We start from the raw sequence: 21,322 nt of genomic DNA on the forward strand, positions 1-21,322 counted from the left end.
ACTTCTAGCTTAACCTGACTTCCACTGCCTAATTCAGCTCCTCAGCTCCATTCCCTGCTAGTACTCCAGCTCTGGGTGTCGTCAGCCTACACTCCTTTTTTTGATCATACAGTACCGGACACTGGCAGATTCCAAGTCAACTGGGATGTCCAAAAGCAATAGCGCTGAGGGGTGGGTAACACGGAAAACAATCACAAATAGGACCACAAAACATAGAGGAAACCCCAACTAAGTTATGGCTGAAACCAGCATCAGCAGAGGCTCTAACATTGACCTCTTAAAAGTGAACATATGAACAGAAAAACGGCTCAAACAACATCCAAGCAGTGGAGGGAGACCTTCTGAGGATGTTAGGGAGCAGGAGGAACGGACAATGCCCTGATTAAGATGAAACAAGGACACCACCTTAGGCAAAGAGAAAACATTAGGCAACTAGGATGAGCCACATGAGCTACCCCCTTGTATAAAGGTCTTTACCAAGGAAACAGATACCCAAAGTCAATGTTTGTCCTGTGAGTGCTCTCAGAGCCAAGTGCTGATCCAACTCGGGTTACAGAAAGGAAAAAAATTATCCCACAGAGTATTCCCGAGGATGAAACTTCTGCTGTTCGCAACAGGCAAAGTTAACTCTTCAGGTGTGATGGTACACCTTGTGAGAGGTGGACTTTCTGGCCTGTAGGAGTGTAGCAATATCTCTATACCTGTCAAAGCCAGCTACTGAAAACCAGGATGGAATACCAGACATTGAGACAGAAGGTTCAGATGGTCTGGAAGCGAACACAGGAAGTCTACCAGAATCCGAAAAATCACGACTTACCATACTCTTCTGGGCCAGTTGAAAGCCACAAGGTTCACAGGAATGCCCTTTGCCTCGGTCCTGCGGAGCAGTCAAGGAAGAATCTTAGAAGGTGGAAAAGCATAGATCGGCAAGAACTGATCCCATGGAGCCACCAATGCATCCACCGGGAATGCTCTTTTATCGTTGGACCAGTATCCAAACCTGTCCAGTTTGTTGTTGAGTGTGGATGCCAGGTGATTCATATCTGGTATCTTCAGTGGCTGCAAAGATCCTGAAACACTTCATGGTGGGGAGACCTTGCCCCTGAATCCAACCACTGCAGGCTGAGAAAGTCTGCCGCACTTGTCCAACACCTGAAATGTGCACAGAGGCCAAGGAAAATGCCACAACTTGAAAGTGTGCCTACCCCAAGGATAGATGCAGAAGGCGTTTGCGTGGAGGGAAGACTGGTCCATGTGGGTAGGCATCCTTGATATAGTTTGAAGCAAGTAAATCTCCCTGTTGAAGAGAAGTAATGACTGACATTGCTGATTCCGATTCCCTCTGGAACTTGCAGACCGACATAAACTTGTACCCCAATTTAAATATCTGCATTTGCATAGATATCTGCATTTGACTCCCCACGTTTGTATATAGTATCAGACACAACTATTAAGAGGGGGTCCACCCTTTCTCTTGGATTTTTAATGTATTTTATGTTTTAAATACTCTAGACACCCAGAATCCGAACAGAGATGGGAGCTGATCCAGGAATTTGGGCTGAAAAGACCCCTAAAATAGGAACTGGGAACACAAGCCATAACTGTACACTGTAAACAGACTTTACCTCATTTTACATCCACTTATCCTAGGGGTTGTTGCCAGGACAGAAAGCTTTGCAAACACACCCAGACTTCCCTCTGCCTTGAAGCGCAGGTCTTCTTAAGTGATTCCAAGTCAGGGATTCAGTCAGAGGAATCATAATATGAGTTGGACATACAAGGAGCAGACAATTAAACAACAACCTTAGCTGCCCCACTTTAATTTAAAGTAGCAACATACAATTATACAGCATCCAAGAGTAAGCTGCTGGCAGCTTTTTACCTCCTGCAGCCTGCCGCAGTTCATTTTCAGCTAATCCAAATTCTTTTTATTTCATAAAACCAAAGTTACACTGAGAGCTATAAATGTGGCTCTTTTATTACCCTCGCCTTTCATCAATCTAAATATAGCCAAGTATTTTGCATCTGTGTAACAGATTGAAATGTACATCCACAAAATAGGCCATAAAACTGGTACCAGAAATTAAATGATCTATTTCTAGTATATATTATATTGCATTAACATAATACATAGTGCTTAACAGAGTAAGTAGATCTATTTACGTCACTACTTTTCCTGCAAAGGGGCTCACAATCTAACGTCCTCACCAAACTAAAATACTTACAATGTTATGTCAATTGTCAAAGGATGTCAATTAACCCATCTTTAAATTTGTGAGTTCCAGTATAGCTGATAGAACATCTTAGCATCTGAAAACTAGGGTGGTTATTCTTCTCTGGGAGTATTAGCACTAAAATTTTCATCACATTACTTTCCTACATCAGGTGGCTGCATATGACTGAAATTTGCCACTAATGGAATACCTTACGTCAGGGCTCAAAATTTCCACTCGCCTGCTCGCATTTGGCGAGTGGAAATGCAGTGCAGGCGAGTGGAAGTGCAGTCAGGCTTGAGTCAGTACCTGACTAGTGGGAGCAGCTGCTCCTGCTGGGCTCTCTTCACTGACCTCCGGGTCGAAAACTGAGTGATTAGTAATGTCTACAGACCCTACAAATCACACCAGATCACCAGGGATCTGCCTGCTCGTCTCCTCCCTGCAGAAAGACAAGCAGGTGAACGTGATATCCAAATTTTAATGTGGACCAGCAATATTGATTCAGGTACACCACATCCCTGTACATAAATATCAAACACAATTTTTGAGAGGTTATTATCTTACCCCACCAGATAACTGAATAACAACACTGAGAAAAATCATAGTACAACAATGTATTAAGATGTGGAATGTTGGGGGTAGGAGGCTACCCCCAACACACCTTTGCAGTGCAGCTACCCCCGCACTGCAAAGGTTAACTGCTTGTTTTTGTCTAGGTGCTAAAAAAGTTATATTCACCTGAACCACTGAGCTGGCTCCCTGCTTTTCCGGTCACTGAAGCTTGACTTCTCCTACGCTGCAACATTGGATGATTCCTCAGTGTCCTCACCTCTATACACAGTGTATAGAACGTGATAATTTATGAGACCTTCGACCGCTTCAGCGGAGGGGGAGAGAAGCTGGAAGGACCGGTCTAAGAGCAAGGTTCAGGCGAATACAACTTTTTTTTAGCACCTAGAGAAAAACGAGGAGTTAAACTGTGCAGTGCAGAGGTAGTCCCACTGCAAGGGTTAATAAAAGTTTTGCCCGAAGTTTTTCTTTAAGATATTTCACATGCTGATTAATTACTAAGAATGATTTCTGCTTCTGGATGTTTAACAGTTTTAGCTTCCTGCAGAGTCAGCTGGTTCCCTGAGCACTGGGCCTGATATCCTGTTTAAGAGTGACTCCTTTCTCAAGAAAAGTGCCATGCAGTCACCCTTGTGTGTGCTAGTAAGCTGGCACAGTTTTTCCACTCATCCTTCTTCCATTATCCAAGCTAGTAGATAGACAGCTGCTAGAGCCTGCTCAGTCCCTTGTGATCTCGTAATGGACAGGAAATTCAGGGAAGCTGAGCTGAGAGAGTTGGAGCCAGTTTGGAAACACAGTAACTGTAATTGCTTGGCCAATAATGTAAAGAAATACTTTGCTGGACAATGTATATTTGTTTAATCTGGATTCCTTATTACAATAAGTTTTGGGAGTAAAATACTACTTTATCTTCAACTATCCTCTAAATTTTTCTAAAACTTTGAGTTCAAGTATGATGCAATTACCAAAGATGTTTAATAGTATAAACTATTCTAGTACTGATAATTAAATTGTGCAAAAAACTTTAATACACCTGAACAAATCTATGCTGCAATGTAAGAACAATAAACATTTTGCTCTGACATACACAACACCAAAAAACTAATGATGAAAATCCAAAGCCAAAAATGTCTACATCGAATGCAATGGGGATCCACCTGAGGTCATTCATACCCAACCTCTATTCAATAGCTGACTTCAATCAACTTGAACAATCATCTATTATGTAAATTCAAATGGCTTTTATACCGTAGTAGGGTATACAGAAAGCATACATACATTGGCAGCATTAAAGAATAACAACATACCAGGATACAGAAGTGCACTGCTAGTAAGAATTCAGAGTCTGAAGATCCCTGACTAGGTCCACACAACTGCTAACAAAGTCTAAAACATCCTCAGATTGCAAAAACATGAGATACAGATTTCTAAAACTGACCATATGATCTCTTCTGTGATTGGGTTGTAAAACTAAAAGATATTTGTTTGACCAAAAAAATGTAGTCATTATAAAATTTCAAGATTTTTGTAAATAAGCATTCTCTGTTCAGAAAACACATGTAATACAGTGACGGTGTTATATTTAACCATTTCAGGACTGCCCAACATAGATAAATGGCATGGTTCTGAAGCGGTTATACCAAGATCATGGCTGCTACCATTTTTTACAGCTGGCAATGGCTGTCACATACATGCATTTGGGCAGCTGTAGAGCCAGCCAATCGACAATATGGAGCCACAAAGTGTGCACCCAACCCCCCTGCACCTCCACTTTTGGCTATCCCGGCACGGCAGGTCTCTGCACCTCAACCAGGGGAAGATCAGCATACTTATAGCAGCTGATCTCCCCTCCGATCACTGAACCCACAAGAGATGTGTATTACATTACTTCCGGTTCCAGTCTGTCATTTCTCCACCTGCTGTAGCCAGAGGAGATGATGAATCGCGATTTTGGTTCCATAGGTGGCATTAGGGGTCGTTTCCATAAAGAGAACATCCTCTTTGCTATCACATAGGGGGATAACAAGCCCGCATGTGATAAGTGTAAAACAAAAAAAGCTTAATAAATTAAAGTCACATATAAAAAAAAACACAAACTTTTTTTAAAGTCTTCTGCCCCAACATACACACAAGAATGCAAACGCGTCATGTGTGCCTAAATGCAAAAACAATGATTGCGACATACAAGTTACATATCACCCCAATTTTAAGGCTTGATATGTTTGATATCTATTTACCCAACACAACCCAATCTTGTATATTTTACCAAGAAACTGGGTATCATATTCTGTTTCTGGGCACTCAATTCATTATAGTGTATTTTATCCTAAAATATTGGTTGGCTAAACATTTATGAAAATTTTGTGTGACAAAAAATTGCAACTAGCATATTTTTGTTCTACAGGGCCTGTGCTTTAAAGAAAAATAATTATTTTAAGGTTTTAAGCTGTTTTCTATCATTTGTGTGCAAAAATTAGGAAATTGCTCTGGACAGCAAGTGGTTTGCATACATGACCTCTTGTCAGTTGGGACTGGAAGGAAGGGGTCTACACAGGTTTAGCTTCAGTTTCTTGCAGGACAGTTAGCCAAATGAATACAGAAAAAACTGCTTAAAATATATCTAGAAATAGGAAAGAAACAAATGAATGCCAGGAAGGGGTGACATTTTAGAACATGAGGCTGACACAAATAAAAGTTCTAGCACAGTATACATAGTTCCCATGTTCGCAAAAAAAGTGTAAGTGTGGGAAAGGATGTAATGGTGGAATTCATGATGAAATATGAAAATATACAAATTGTTCCTATCGTTTGCCAATTTCCTAAAGCAGAGTTCTGCTATCACAGTATGGCATATGGTAGCACACACTAACAGGTGCTTTTGTGGCAGTGCTAATAATAACAAAAGAATGTATACCAGAAGAGGCCATATTACTTTTAGCCACAATACAGATGCATGCATCCCTTGACAGAATTGGAAACATAATTTCCATGTTCTTTGGACTGCTGGTGTACCCATGATTTATATCTGGGTTTACTTGTTTAAATCTGAGTTTCTACAAGTGTTTCTATTTGCCCTTATCACTTTTCATATATTCATACAGCAAAACAGTGAGGCAAACTGCTGCACAAAATGAAACCTTCAGCAAAAAGTAACGGTCAATTCATTATAGGTGAAAAAACCCCCCAGAAAGCTTACCACAAGGTGAAAACCACTGGTAGGCCTCAAAAATAGGAAGGCCAGTTTAGACTTTGCTAGAAAACGCCTCAAAAAAAACTAGCAAGATCATTGTGTACCCAGATTGATGAGAAGATAAGAGTGTGGAGGAGGGTAGGAACAGCTCAGATCCGAAGGATATCACACCATCTGTAAACCATTTGTGGTCTCCAATGTAAGTGGGTCTCTAGTGTTTATTGATCATATAACTGGTGACAGAAGCAGCAGGGTGAATTTTAAAATGTATAGGACTATACTCTCTGTTCAGAATTAGCAAAATGCTACAAAACTGATAGGACGGCACTTCACAGCATGGTGGTTAACAGAACAGACTTCAGGAAGTCATTGACTGCAAAGGATTTTCAAGTATTGAAAATGATCATCTCATTTATTATTACGGCATAGTTAGTTCGTCTAACTACTTTTGAGCCTCCGAAAATGAAGGAAATCATGTATAAAAATGGCTGTCATGTGAACCCCGTGAACTAAAAGTCTACAATTCAAATCACATCTTGAGTGCCTAAATTTAAATCTGTTGTGGTTCAACACAAAGCCAAAATTATGAAAACTGTGTCACTGCTTGTACACATTTTTTATCTACACTGGATTTTTTTATCTTTTTAAAATCAATAAAAAAAAAATACTAAACAAAAACTGTGCTACTCTAAATATTTATAAACCTTACTGTACCTACTCATTGAGACTTAAAAGTATTAGGAATGTTTCAAACAAGGACATACAGTATGATTTGTACCATCACAAAATGTATAGATTAATTGTTGAGAAACTGACTTTTACAACTTTATTTTACCTAATCTAAAACTATTTCCTCTAAGTGCTTCCATTTTACAGTACACAGAGAAATGCAATGTAAGTAGAGGGCAATCAAGTTTGACGAAAACAAGCCGTTTACATTATCAGCACGGGAGCTCTTTGCCACGAATACTGGAAATTGGCTGTTAAGTCAAAATGATTGCTCCTCAGGGAACCTAATAAGATGAATCGAGAAAATTAACAGCAACTTTATATGGGTCTAATGTATATAAACCAAATCCCTTAAAGTAATTAAGTAAACATTGTAGTGTTTACGTTTTACTGGCTGATATTCCAATTAATCAGTAAAAATATTTCTATCAAAACTTTTTTATGGAACCCTCATTTTATATGTTGTTTTTAGTAAAACGTTTTTGAAAGAAGGCCATTACTTAAAACTTTAAAATTAAATTTATAGCTTCCTTGTGTGAAGTCTGTAAACTCTTATTTCAGGAAACACTTGAACATACTGTATATGAGCACCAGATAAAAAAAAAATGATCTGTGTTAGAACAGTTTATTGTACATAGTAAAGCCAAAAAGCTTAAGCACAAGCTAGTTTTATAGCTCCCCTAGGATCCTACTGCTTTAACAGAATATGTTCATCAGAAATGGATAAAGCTTGGATTTGGAACGTATTGATTAATAAAAAGTTACAGTATATTCTAGCCTTTATTTCATTTTTACAACATTGTATACTTAGCAAAAAACACAATAAAATAAAACTACACTTTCCTAGACTCTCTAACTCTCAATTCCTGAGGACAGGGAGCTGTGTATGACACATGATAACTAGAATAAATTCCCTTGAGTACATGTCTGAAAGAGACCTGGACAACCCCACTATAGCCCCAATTTCTGCTATACCGCATGTGTCCTTTATGGGTAACCCTCCCAGGCTTAGATATAGATACCTTCTTTGCCTAAGACTAAAAAGGAAAAAGCCAGAAATGCTCTCAGTTCCTAATTCCTGTTGTGGGCTGGTAACACACAGCATTTTTGTGGACTGGGTGTTGTCAGCCCTGCTCAGCTGTTTTATTGCTAAACTACTTAAACCCTCCCACTCTGCTTTCTCTACAACACTACAAGTAGAGACTCATGTTTTTGTGGTCCAAGATATTAATTGGGAAGTCTAATTACACTCCTTAAATAACAAAGCAAGTATGCACAGGGCAGCCCTGAATTTCAGATCAACTGTATTTTTTTGCACTAATCAATACAACACAATGCTTTCAATTGTATCTTTACCAAAACAAAGGAAGACATAAGTGAAGTTCACTGATAGGGGTTTACATACATTTTAATATAACTAGCGTAGGGAGAAGCTGGATAGCCCAAAACCTTGCAGATGAGGTCTAATTTTCTGAGCATTGCCTGTTGTTCCCAGTCAACATATCAGTACGTATTGTTTGTGAGCGGGGCCTGACTGACTCATGAATCCTGCATCATTCCATCTTTTCATGTCTAAACAGTCCCTACTAGCCAGTTACATCTGGCTCTCAAGTGTAAAAGGAAAGATCCTACGGTTTTGCTATGTGCCTAATATTTTACACAACAGCAGTAAAGGAGAACCTGTGGAAAAAGCCATAAAAACCAATTAAATAGATCCTAGACAAATCAGTCTTCATTAATATCACTTCACTAATTTGTTAATAGCTGATGTAAAGTGTTATTTAAATCCTTGAACAAATAAGTAATATATTGCAGCTTAGCAGTACTTAGGTGGCTGCAAATTTGACAGCTGGTTGTTCGAACTCTCTGGGGTTGATTTACTAAAGTCAAATAGGCTGTTTACTTTGCAAAGGAATTTGCACTTTCCAGGGGAAGTTTCCCTTTGCTTAGTGAATGTGGTGTAGAGAATACCCAATCAAGTGCAACGAAAATAGAAAACAAAAATGGGTTTTTGCTTAAACATGATTGGATAATGGAAGTCAGCAGAGCTTCACCACATTCACTAAACTAAGGTGAAAGTTTCCCTACAAATTGCAAATTCCCGTGCAAAGTAAACAGTCTATTTGAATTTCGTAAATCCACCCCTCTGTGTGCATTCAGCAGTTTCTCTGGCAGCAACAATCCTAGTAATTCTCCACCCCTTGTCATCCATGCATGTGAATGTAGCTTAGCGAAGAATTCCAGGCAAAACTTTTATTAACCCTTGCAGTGGAGCTACCCCAGCACTGCAAGGGTTTACTCAGGGGCAGACTGGGCCAGGGGGCAGGGTGGCAATTGCCCCCCGGGCCTCTCTGATGCCACCACGAACTGCCCCTTGACCCCCGCTGCACCCGGCCGCCCACCGCATCCGACGCGGCTCTGTGATCGGTGCGACCGCTGCTCATCAAGGAGGTGCTCTGGAGGCCCCAGCAGGGGGCCCTCTAACATGCCTTGTCTACCTGGTACAGCCAGCCCGGATCACCTCGGTATGCAATCCGGGCTGGCTGGATCAGGCAGACGCGGCCCTGTAATCAGGCGCTGTAGAGGGCATTGGGAGACGGGAGGCCGTGCATGTCGGTGGATACAGGGATCAGGTATTAAGAAAAAAAAAATTGGTTTATTTTATGTTCCCGGGGACATCATTTGTCAGGGGACGGTCTCCTGAATCCGGGGACTGTGCCATGAAATCAGGGATGAATGGACGATTATAATCGATGATTATAAAAAGTTGTCAACATATTAAATCATCGATGAATCAGCTTTCTATTAGTTGTCCCTGTTCACGGCTTCACACACGCCGCGTGCCACACCTCCTCCCCGCCTCACGGTTGCCACTGCCAGACCCGCCCGCATCCACGCTCCACATCCCGCACCTCCTATGCCACTGCCAGGCCTGCCCACCCACATCCACGCTCCACATGCCGCACCTCCTCCCCGCCTCATATTATTCTGTATTATTCGCAGCAGTCATGCACGCGCACAGCCCTGACGAGGCATCCCTCCACTACCAGTGTACTTTACATTTCCTAAACCGATAAATACATTCACACTACTGTTACATGGATGGCAAAAGTGGCAGACAGGGGCGGGGAGAAGGCGGGGGAAGAGGCAGATCGGGAGGGGGGCCAAGTTGCTGCACCATGGGCCTCTGGGTTGTACTTGCCCCCTGGGCTAAAAGTTGCCAGTCAGCCCCTGGGTTTACTGCTAGTTTGCCAAGTGCTAAAAAAAACCAAAAAGTTATACTCACCTAACCACTGAGTCGGCTCATTGCTTCTCCAGTCTCTGAAGCCTGTCTGCTCCTATGCTGCAGTATTAACACTTGCAGTGTGGGGGTATCCCCACTGCAAGGGTTAATAAACATTTTGCCTGGAGTTCCTCTTTAAAAAGTGCACCACAGCAGTTGTCTCAATCTCAATCTTGGAGAGGTGGCTACTTTACAACACCCTCCAGAAGGAAGGACAGTGTCAGCATGACTTCAGAGATGATGTGAGGATCCACAGCTGAGTGATGCAGAAATGAGCTAAATTCATGTTAATAGTAAAGATAATTCAATGCATTTTTAAGATTTAACTCTCGAGTTTAGTGTCTCTTTAATAACCACATTGATCTAGAAGTTTGTAAACTTTACTTACTTAAGATACCCATAGGGTGAACTTCCTCAATCCACTGGCACATTTTCACTCAGCCCTGTGAATATGTTCTCCCTTATGTCACACCTCACATAGAGCCTGCCTTCTGAACTACAACTCAACATCTGCTCAATGTAACATCATCATCGTTTACAGAAAGCAATTCATGATGGGCTATATAGTCTTGAGAAATCAATATTACATCACGCAGCAGGGATGCAAAGCACACTGAGAATTCAGGAAGTTGTTGAAAGTGATGGGCAGACGGAAGGCAGCACTCAATACAATAATAGGATTTTTTTCAAGTAAGCTTTGATTACATTATCAAAAAGCAACTCTAATATATATACCTATTACAATGCTGATGCTATAACAGGATAGTATATGCTGGGACTTTACAACTCCTTTAAACATTTTGCTTCAGAGTTAGTTAATTCATTAAAAGAAGATTAGGTGCCATCTGGTGGCACAACATAAAAGTGAACATGAACTGCAACATCTAACCTAATTCAGTTCAGCTGAGATGAGCAGGTACAATACTGACATCTGATGGTCACAGAAGAGAAGGACATGTGAATTATAACAGCCTTTTTCCAGACTTCTTGCAGTGAAAGAATAAAAAAAAGTCTATATTTTAATGTATTATAGTACATTTATAGTGAAGATTGATTGGAAAATGTGGTTTTAGACAAGTTTCGATTGGGAAATATTGATAAAATTAATGACTGGCCTGTTGAAAAAAAACTAATGTTTAAAAGCAAATGTTTTGTCAGCAAGTGTAACATTGTCTCTATTATAACAACTGTGAATATTACTGAAACCTGGATTTGTCACATAAAGCTGGCCATACATCTATAGATTTTCTGAAGATTTTCTATGGTCAGATGGAAAAAGTGCAACAGATTCCTCCATCTACGCTAAACTGTGTGGATGGAGGAATCCCCCACCGGGACAAGCTTCAGTATCTTGTTAGTCGGCCCCGCTGGCTCTCAAAATACCTGAACAATGCCTGCATCCAATCAGATTGTTCAGGTATTTTAAAAGCCAGCAGGGCCGACTAGCAAGATACTGAAGCTTGGCCCAGTGGGGGATTCCTCCATCCACACAGTTTAGCGTAGATGGAGGAATCTGTTGCACTTTTTCCATCTGACCATAGAAAATCTGCAGATAATCTATAGGTGTATGGCCAGCTTTAGAGAAATGCAGATTCTGTGCAAATGTAACTGTTACTACATTAGATGACGCCTGGTCATCATATAAATGATTGTTTTATAAACATGCAAGCTCAAATCAGGCTTTTTAGTAAAAAAAAAACAGCAATCGCCTAGGATAATCTGCACCAGCAGTTTAATGGGTTTTTTAAAATATGGCCAGGTAGCATCGGGAGAAGCACAGAGATGTATGAATGTCCCCCAGTTAAACCACAGACCTCCAGTCACCTATGTCTGGAGGAAGCTCAACTTGAGTAAGCAAACATATAGGCAATAGGTAGTTAGCGATTCTACATTTTATACACAGAAAACGTTTCATCAGCAAAAAGACTAAAGTAAAACTAGGGAATCTATTATAAACTTTTTAAAAGTATTCATGTGTAATATATCTACAGCAGTCATTGCAAACTTCTTTCTGAGCTGCTTGGCTGTCTCTGGCTGCAATATTTTGATACTGGCATGTAACAAGAATGCAGATCGAAAATGTTAAGGGTGAAGACAGACCTCCTAATAGGTAAAGATATCCCATCGCACTCCAGACTGACGTATCTCTTCTTGCAACTGAAGTGGGTGCTGAAGTGGCGAGCGGATGGCGCCACAAAGACAATAGAGGTAATGAGGTCACCAGCACACCAAGGTCCACATTATCAGTCTGTCCTTTACTGACGTTAAATAAAAATGCTATCACATGATACTGCAACGTTTCGGAAACAGTGTGGTCCCTTCATCAGGCAAAACAATGTGCCCGACCTCCTAACAGTTTTACTTGCTCCGAGTGACTTAAAAATTACTTGAGCCACCAGGCCTGAAGAACAGCAAGTAAATTAGTATTTTAAGAAGGAAAGATCAGCAATGGCAGCCTCCATACTACTTCACTCTAGGTTTAAAGTAACCTGTCAAGGTAGATATAACCTGGTACATCTGAGGCTCTTGTTCAGTTCCAAAGGCTGCCAATGCCGGACTTCTGGAGAAAGTGCAAGTTCGAGGCCAAGTAAAACCTGTGCATCATCTCATGTAATGGCATGTCTGTCCCTGAGCTAGCACTGCTTCCTGGAGTCAGACAAAGAAAGCCTTAGGTGCGACAGACAACAGCCATCATGACAGGTTCCCTTCAAGAGATTGGTTAGAGTCACAATTTACCTCCAGTTGGCTTCTTGCAGGAATGGATTCTTGCTCACTCCCAGTCTGCTTAAACTCACACAGCCATCCAGCGAGAGGGATACTGCCCCTAGCTCTTAAAATATAATTAAAAGTGTAAATGCATGAAAATGTGAGACATTACAAAAAAAAGAAATCATTTCTAAATTTACCTGATAAGCAGTTGTTACTGAGGTCCATGTGTTCCAAGGAGATAAAGGAATTAAATGGTGCAAGATGTGTCAAGCTGTAAAATCAGAACAGAAATATGAATGTATTACCTAGCCCCAGGTAAAAATCTTATATGCAATTCAAAAACACCAGTATGTGCAGTCAAACTATTAACATTACTTCCACGTTTACTATTATACAAAACAGAACTGCTGTGGAATCTGAATTTCAAGAATGTGGCTGTAAGGTCAGAAGAGGGAACATTGATTACAGAATTAGAGAACACAGATAGGAAAATACATATTGGTATATTGCTACTTTTCAAACAACTATTCAAAGTGTTTTCTACAAGTTAAGAATAAACATTGAGGCTGGAATTTCCCTACAAACCTAACCACTAGTTATGATCTGATGTAATACAGCAGCTTTGACAGTTTTTCTTTATTCCACATTGCTATTGTTAAATACCATTTGATATGTACCTGTTCTTTGAAATTGAAAACATTTGCATCAAAGGTAGCCAATATGAGGGCATATCTCTCAGTGTTGTTATGTTGTTATCATCCAAGTACAGTTCTCTCAGGAGCACATGATTATTGAATTTAGGAATCTGCGAAAACAAGAACAGTTTGCTACATAAGTCTTTTTTTCTGCAGACATACGAGTGTATGAGTGCACTCATTTTGGGTCACATTTAAGTGTTAAACATGAGAACTATCTTTGTTTCTGTACTAGAATGCAATCTAATCCCTTTTTTGTCTTTAAGGAGGAGAAGTGTAGTGGAAATGAAGTCTTCTACCACAAAAGATTCTTCCTGCTTGTCAGCAATTTGTTTTGTTTCTGTACACTAAGCCGTGCATTTGCAGCTCAATGCACAGGCTCAGGAGGATTTTAGCCAAGATGAAGTAAATTCCGTAGGCATGTGCGTTAGTTAAGTCATCAGGGCCTGGCCAATCAAGGGGCCAGACTTAAAAACCAGAAGACCAGAACAAAGAAGGAAGCACTGGTGAGGTAAGAGAGCGCTGACATCACAGCACTAGAGGGGATCGATTTGCCAGGTAAGACTGCCATAATGTATTAATATGCTTTGCATGTTATGGCTAAAAGGCCCTAGTTGCCCTCTTTTTTTTATTATTTACAATCTTTACTTCCACTTTATATATGAAATAGAGAAGTTGACTGACTGCTACAGACAGTTCTTCAGCCAAATACTTTCTACATGAAGGCTTCCGTAAAACTGACCCTATATTATGAGCATACAGTACCACCAGACTGCACTCCCCCCAAAACCACTCTGCATCCTCCTTACCCCAGCAAAAGTCAATTTTTCAATTTAGTTTTGTCGGGGCTGGTCTGAAAATTCTGTCAAACAGTGACAGCAGCCAATCAGCTGAATTCACTGTTGGGATATTCTGACACCCACCACTGTCAGAATACAATAGCTGAATATCGGAGGATTCCTCCATCCATGCCTGTGGGACTGAAAAAAGAAAAAAAAAAGAAGACTATTGTATGCCCAACTTAACAGTGATCACACACCAATGGCTCATGAGCAATCTGCTCCCACAAATGCTGCATATCATCAAATGTTCAACACAGTAATTGTCTTCATAGAAAGCACAATGCCTTTCAGATATCTCATGACCATTAAGCCTAATAACACCTAATTTATGCATCTGTAATTACTCGGCTACTCTCTACCATGCAGAATGTAGCTAATCAGATTATTAAAATATTTACAGCAGCACAGTATATAGTTAGGATCTGATGATCTTCTAAGGAGGGGTTTGTTAACTTAGATGATAACATTAACAAAGCATGTAGGAGCAAATATAGTGTGTATGCAACTACACACTGGCCTTAAATGACTATATGACAGCCTCCAAAGGGGAAGTACATGGCAACATACATACAGCAGTCTAAGGTACATAGGCAGCCCATGGGTCACTCTTATGTGGTGTAATCTCTATACACTGATGATTGCATGAGATGCCTTCATGAAATTGATTTACATTTAAAATAGTAAGTTGGAATTTAAGAGCTTAAAGTCAGTAGCACCCTTGACTTCTCACTGGGTCAAATCATGGACACTGTCTGCATAAAGACTACATGTTCTTCTAATGTTTGCATGGAAGTACTCTTGGCACTCTCCAAATTGGCCCTAGAGTATGTGTGAGTATGGGCGGGACATTAGAATGTGATCTCTTTTGGAGATGTGGACTGATATCAAGAGATCTATATTGTATGTAACATACTGCACAATATATCAGTGCCATATAAATAATTCAATAAATAACAGAGAAAAGGGACTTACAGAGAATTTGCATAAGGTGCATCACACACAATTATGGTTTATTGAATGAGCCAATTGACAAACCCCAGAAAAGCTCAACGTATTATTCCCATAGAGACCAGTATAGGTATATACCTGCTGTGTTCAATGGTTAAATCTAGCCCTAGCCAAGGTATTACAATGCATCTCCATAATTCCAACTGAATTATTAAGTAGCATAATAGGTGATGCTCATTTCATCAAAATTGTTCTATAGCAATCTACTTATGTAATGTGTGAATGTAAAAAATTCTGCATCATTTTAGCATCATTCGCTATTTTAATCTGCAATATGCTGAAAAGAAATAAAAATATCTTTACCTCTGACATGAAGGTCTATAATTTTTTGGCATGTAAATCCACTAAGAGCAAAAGTATAGGTACAACTGTTATAGTTATGAAAAGGTTACACAGAGTAATCTTGTTAGTCTAGTCAAGTAGCCATAATTTGTCATTTTAGACATAAAAAGAAGCACGAAAGCCACAATGTATTATTTTACCTCAGTCAAGTTGTTCCCTAGTAACTTTAGAATCTGCAGCAAGCCACAATTCTGAATTCCTTCAAGTTCAGTAAGATAGTTATAGGAGCAGTCCAAGTATGTGAGCAGAGGTGTTGCCTCCAGACCTCTAGTGGAGATTAGACGATTGTGATCCAAAACTAACCTCTGAAGATTTCTCAGAGAATTAAGCCCACCTAAACCAAATACAATATATTAACATCTTCCTTGTACACAGCGGGTTTTTAATTGGTTTAAAAAAAAAATTAAACAAGTTAACAGAGATGAATAAAGGTGTCCATACACCTATCGATTATTAATCGGAAATCATCCACGAATGGTCTTTCGAAGGATAACTGATCAGTTGATGGGAACCCAGCGATTTTTTTTACTGTACTCCTGGACGAATTTTCTTGAAGCGTGAGACTGGAAAAATGTCTTAGAATCGTACGAAAATCGATGAATTAGTGGCGTTTTCGTATGAAAAAGAAAATCGCAACAAGAACACTGCACATTTGTTTTTCAGTTGATCAACGAAATTCGGCAAATTAGTATTACTAACGAATGATTATCGAAATCGACATTGGTCTGTGCATGATTGGGTATTAGAGCAGAAATCGAACAAGGGTTCGATGACAGCATGAAAGAAATCGAACAATAATCGCAGAGTGTATGACCAGCTCTACGTTAAGCAATTTTGTAATTTTGGCAGGTAGGGGAATGGTGGTGAGGAAACAGGAAGATGCTGAAATGATCAAAATTGGCAAACATTGCTAATGTTTTAGGCTTCTGCACTAAACATAAAAAAATAATGAGTTCCAATGTAGGTCGTTCACACGCGTTATTCTGGCCAGATTACACGCTTTCCAGCTATAGTATGTTGTGTCGTTTTCCGCGCAGGAAACACTACCGCTATGTGTGAATGGAGTCTCGGAAAAAACTTACAGGGAAGTTACTAAAAATAAAACAGTGTTTTGCATTGCTTTCTTATAGTGCTGGAAACAATATTTTTTACTGACTGTAATAAGACATATAGCAACAGACTACAGTGAAGGACTGCACACCAGTTTCTGCTTTTCAAATGTTATGTGTGAGCTTTCCATTGTGCATTTTATAAAAGGGATGGACTCAACTGGTAAAATTGGACTCAACTGGAAAGACAAGACAGCCTGGAAGAGTCTAAGCAGGTTTGTCCTGCACTTTTTTTCAGCAAGGAAGCAAAGAAATACAATTTTCAATGCAGGAGAGCTTTGTACAACAAGTTCACAGCATTAAAGAGACACTAAACTCAGGAGTTAAATCTTAAAAATACATTCAAGTACCTTAAAGTGACATTAAACCCTCAGAATTGTTAACATAAACCAATACTGTAATGTGTGCCTTACTGTAATCCATGGTTGTTTCCCTTCTCTTTGCTGCTCTTCCTTTTAAATCCTAATGTCTTCTCATGCTGGTTTCAGCTCAGGGCCTCTTCCTGTAGTGCTGGCTCAGGTTTCAAGCCTATACAAACGTATACACAGACACCGTGTATCCATTCCTGAGACAAGGCAGTCTGCTGCAAAACAGAAGTTCTGCAGAGCCTGAGAACAGATACAGATTTAAAAGAGCAGCAAAGAGAAGGGAAACAACCATGGATTACAGTAAGGCACACATTACAGTATTGGTTTATGTTAAAAAATCTGAGGGTTTAATGTCACTTTAATTATGATTCTTATTTGTGTATCACTCAGCTGTAGATCCTCAAATCATCTCTGAATTCATGCTGACACTGTCCTTCCTTCTGAAGGATGGCTACTTTTGTTAAAAATAAATCTACAATCTGTGCTCCGGATTTATTTAAAACAAAAAAACTTCACATGAGTAAAGTGCCTAATGCAACACATTAAGCTTTTTAGTCTCATAGTAATAATAATGTATTGAGAAACCTAGAGCATTAGTATTGAGAGAACAAGTTATTCATGCACTGTGAGGACATCTAGTGATGGAAAAAGATATGGCACCTTTTTTGGCTATAAAATGTAAAGACCAGTTGGTTTCAGCATGCACGCCGTCGGGTCGAAGTCCCTGTGATGCAACGCGTTGATAGGCGGCCGCATACTGAGGTCATCACATCGAGGAACAGTGTGGAGAGAGATTCAGAACATACGGACGGTGATTTTGTATAAGACATTGTCTTTTTCGGCTATGCGAGTAAGTTATATTCTTTTGGAAGAGAAGCTCCAGGGACCGGTCTCCAGGAGCCGAAGGAACTGGAACTTCTGATTATGGAAGAGTAAGTGACTCCGTTCATGTGACAGGGCTAAGGCTTGGTTATCAGCCCAGCACTTTTATATGGGGATAGGCAGAATCCGCAGCTACAGTATGTTTATTCCAGGGCCGTCACACAGGCCCTGTATAAGGTACGACTTCAGCGATTTATAGCATATACTTGGCTTTCCTTTAACTCCCGCTGGCTGAACAATATGGCAAGGTAAGTATATGCTTCTGTGGAGGTCTGCATTAAAGTAAGCCTGTTGATTAACATGCACAAATGAAACTTTAAAGCTGGAGTCCAGGAAGACAGCTTCACACACAGATGAAAGACGTACTGAGGAGAATTTATTAAAAAACTGGAGCAGACACAACTTAGAGCCGATGTGCATGGCAACCAATCAGCCTCTCACTTTAATTTTCAAATCTTAACTGAACAAACTGAAGATAGAAACTGATTGCTTGCCATGCACAGCTGCTCCATTTTTTGTTGGCTCCAGTTCTGATAAATTCCCCCACTGTATACAATAGCTGGTTACCTGTCAAAGTACTTGTTTTCAGTCCATTCGTTCCTGAGATTTACACAGCCCTGCCACACAGCACAGTACTGCCTGGCATAGGAGGGGACCTGATCATTTTCTTCTGCATATTCACTTTAATTTATAGGTCTCCTGCGCACACACACACCCTGTGACTGAACAGTCAAACAGGAAGTAGCACACTGATGAGCTCATCTCTCTGCCACTCTGCTCTCTCCTCCTATCACACTCTTTGCACTGCAGGATACCTGTCTGCGATCTGCTGTACAGTAGACTGCAAAAGTCTGATACCAGGTCAAATTAAGGTACTTACACTGCTTGCATTAAGAAAAAATGCATATAATGATATATTAACAATCACAGTGCTTCATTATTTGTGCCTTTAATATCTGTCTGGAGTTCAGATTTAAATGATAATTAAAGAAACAAGGAAAAAAAATGTGATCATTTGATGCTTATCGGTCCTTCAATGTGGTGGCTGCGTTCGTTTTCTTTTTTCAGACTAAGAACTTTCACTAAGAACAGTCAAAATACACATCATGAAAGACCGCACTTACTAATTCTAGTTATTGAATTGAACGATAACTCCAAATTTCTTAGGTTTGTACAGTTGTCCAGTCCATGTATTGATGTAATTTGATTCTTGTTCAACAAGAGTGCAGTTAGATTTTCCAGATCTTCACAATTAATAACATTGATGCAGTTTTCCTGTGTGAAGCAGCACATGCAAGAATAATCAATACTGTCATTATTAAAAGCTTTTAATTTAAGGTTAATTTTAGGAGTTTAGTAATGTGATTTGTGCATTCAGCAATCATTACAATGTAAACCTGAAATTATTTAAATAAAACATAAATTTAAAAGGGAAACAATACCATACTGTCAGTTAGAACACATAAATCATTATTGTGCAGTTTTTCTGAAACAGATATATGGTATTCCTTTTAACGTGATTACTCCATATTTTGTGATGGTATTCAATATACTAATTTGTAGACTATCCCTCTACTGAATATAAAGAGGTCTAAAAAAGCAAAGAAGCAAAAGTAGTTGCCGGTTCAGGAACATTATGACCACCTTTAGGTACCAGTACTGCATGGCTGTCACACAAACATGAAATCTAATTATGGATGAGCTGTCATGTTTATGCTATGGCAAGGGTAGGTACAAGTAGGCACCTGCAGCATCATCTTATCTCGGGTTAAACAAAGATTTTTTGCCCTGTTTAATCATTATCATGGACTCGCAATTTCCAGGTGTCTTTGGACATAAGAAAACAGGCAATAGGAACATGTCAGATTCTGGAGGGCCAAAACTGGAAATGTTGTAGAAGTCTGGTATATACGGTAACTGGATCACTTTCACGGTCAACTCAAGATACAGTATGTGCAACATTGCCATAACCTGTTTAGTACCTGTGGTAGCCACTGCTCCAAGCTTGCTCCCATGATAGACTACAATCTAGATACAATAAAATTTAGTAAACTAAAAGTGAGATTGTAGTCCAGCACGGGGAGCAAGCTTGGAGTTGTGGCTACTTGACAACACACACAGGGACTATGGGGAACAAAAGTAGCCCCCCTCCAGAAGGAAGGACAGTGTCAGCACCAATTCAGAGATGATTTAAGGACCTAGAGCTGAGTGATACACAAATAAGCTAAATTTTTTTAAATAGTTGCAGTACTTGAATGTATTTTTTAAGATTTAACTGCTGGGTGTAGTGTCACTTTAAATAGCCAATGCTTAACACATCAGGTAATGACTATGGAAATAACCAGTCAGGACCAGAGACCCTGGTTAGAGGGGTTGTAACTGGGATGGGTGGTAATCAGCAGCTTAAGGCAGGTTATCTGCAAATGCATCCAGGTAAGAAGAGACTCAGAAGCATAGTCAGGAAGAGGAGTCAGAGGACATAACAATGTCAGAACTAGAGCAAAGTGCAAACATGTAGTCAGGAAACACTACAGGTAGTGTTCAAGCAACGTCACTAACTAGGATTACTTCAAAACAACAAGGGCACTCAAAAGATGACAAACACTACCACACACCAATTGAGAATGTTAAAGCTTGTCCTGGGGAAGGGAGCTGGACCCATTTGGACACATGCCAATGTCCAATGAAAGACAGATGCACTTGGTCATACCGATACTAGTGGGCAACCACACCAAGGAAGTGCACCAGAAGAAATTGAAACAGAGGAAGAAAAGGTCAACAGTCAACAATTAGATAGGGCTGTATTCCGGGCAAGACCACTAACGAAATTCTACTATCCAGATTAAATATTTCTATTACTGTGTGTGTAAAGATTTGAAAGCATGGTTGAAATTGTTTATATTACACTGTCTTGTTTTTATGTATGTAAATACACAAGGGCTAAATTGTAAAGAACAGTTCTTAGTCGTTACCTTTCATGGGCAATGAATTCAAGTACCAGTGACAAACAAGACAATCACTTCAGAGCAACCCTCTTACCCAACCACCACCACCACCATTTCAAAACATCTTCTAAGAGTCAAATGCATAGGCTGCTATTGCTGACCGCATTCTAAGATTTCTAGTTGCTTGCCTGCCATGCTGATCCTCTAACTTCAAAACGTTCTGAGCCGATATCTAGGTCAGTCACTCAAAAACTAAAGAAGCCAAAGGTTCAGTCTGACAGTTCATAAATTCCAAATTAGAACAGCAATTCCAATGTATTCATTTCTATAAAAAGATCACGGCTGTTAGCTTTCTGTGAAATATGTAGAAGGGTTATGATGGAAGTTACCCTTACAAACAATGAATAGTATTTACCAAAATTATTTCAGTAATG

General features: G+C 39.8%; 1 protein-coding gene across 1 annotated transcript in view; it reads right to left on the bottom strand.

Annotated features, from left to right (window-relative positions):
- The window catches only part of LRRIQ1 (leucine rich repeats and IQ motif containing 1), a 122,059-nt gene that overhangs the window by 72,831 nt on the left and 27,906 nt on the right, over nt 1–21,322 (bottom strand). Inside the window, exons 9-13 of the mRNA XM_018563201.1 lie at nt 19,068–19,218; nt 15,725–15,918; nt 13,375–13,502; nt 12,895–12,968; nt 12,725–12,818 (exon numbers count right to left, since the gene is read on the bottom strand). Coding sequence (XP_018418703.1) covers nt 12,725–12,818; nt 12,895–12,968; nt 13,375–13,502; nt 15,725–15,918; nt 19,068–19,218 — 641 coding nt within the window. The remainder of the gene's footprint in view (nt 1–12,724; nt 12,819–12,894; nt 12,969–13,374; nt 13,503–15,724; nt 15,919–19,067; nt 19,219–21,322) is intronic.

This window comes from Nanorana parkeri, unplaced genomic scaffold (genome assembly GCF_000935625.1).
Source record: "Nanorana parkeri isolate BGI_ZX_2015 unplaced genomic scaffold, ASM93562v1 scaffold640, whole genome shotgun sequence".
Taxonomy (NCBI): domain Eukaryota; kingdom Metazoa; phylum Chordata; class Amphibia; order Anura; family Dicroglossidae; genus Nanorana; species Nanorana parkeri.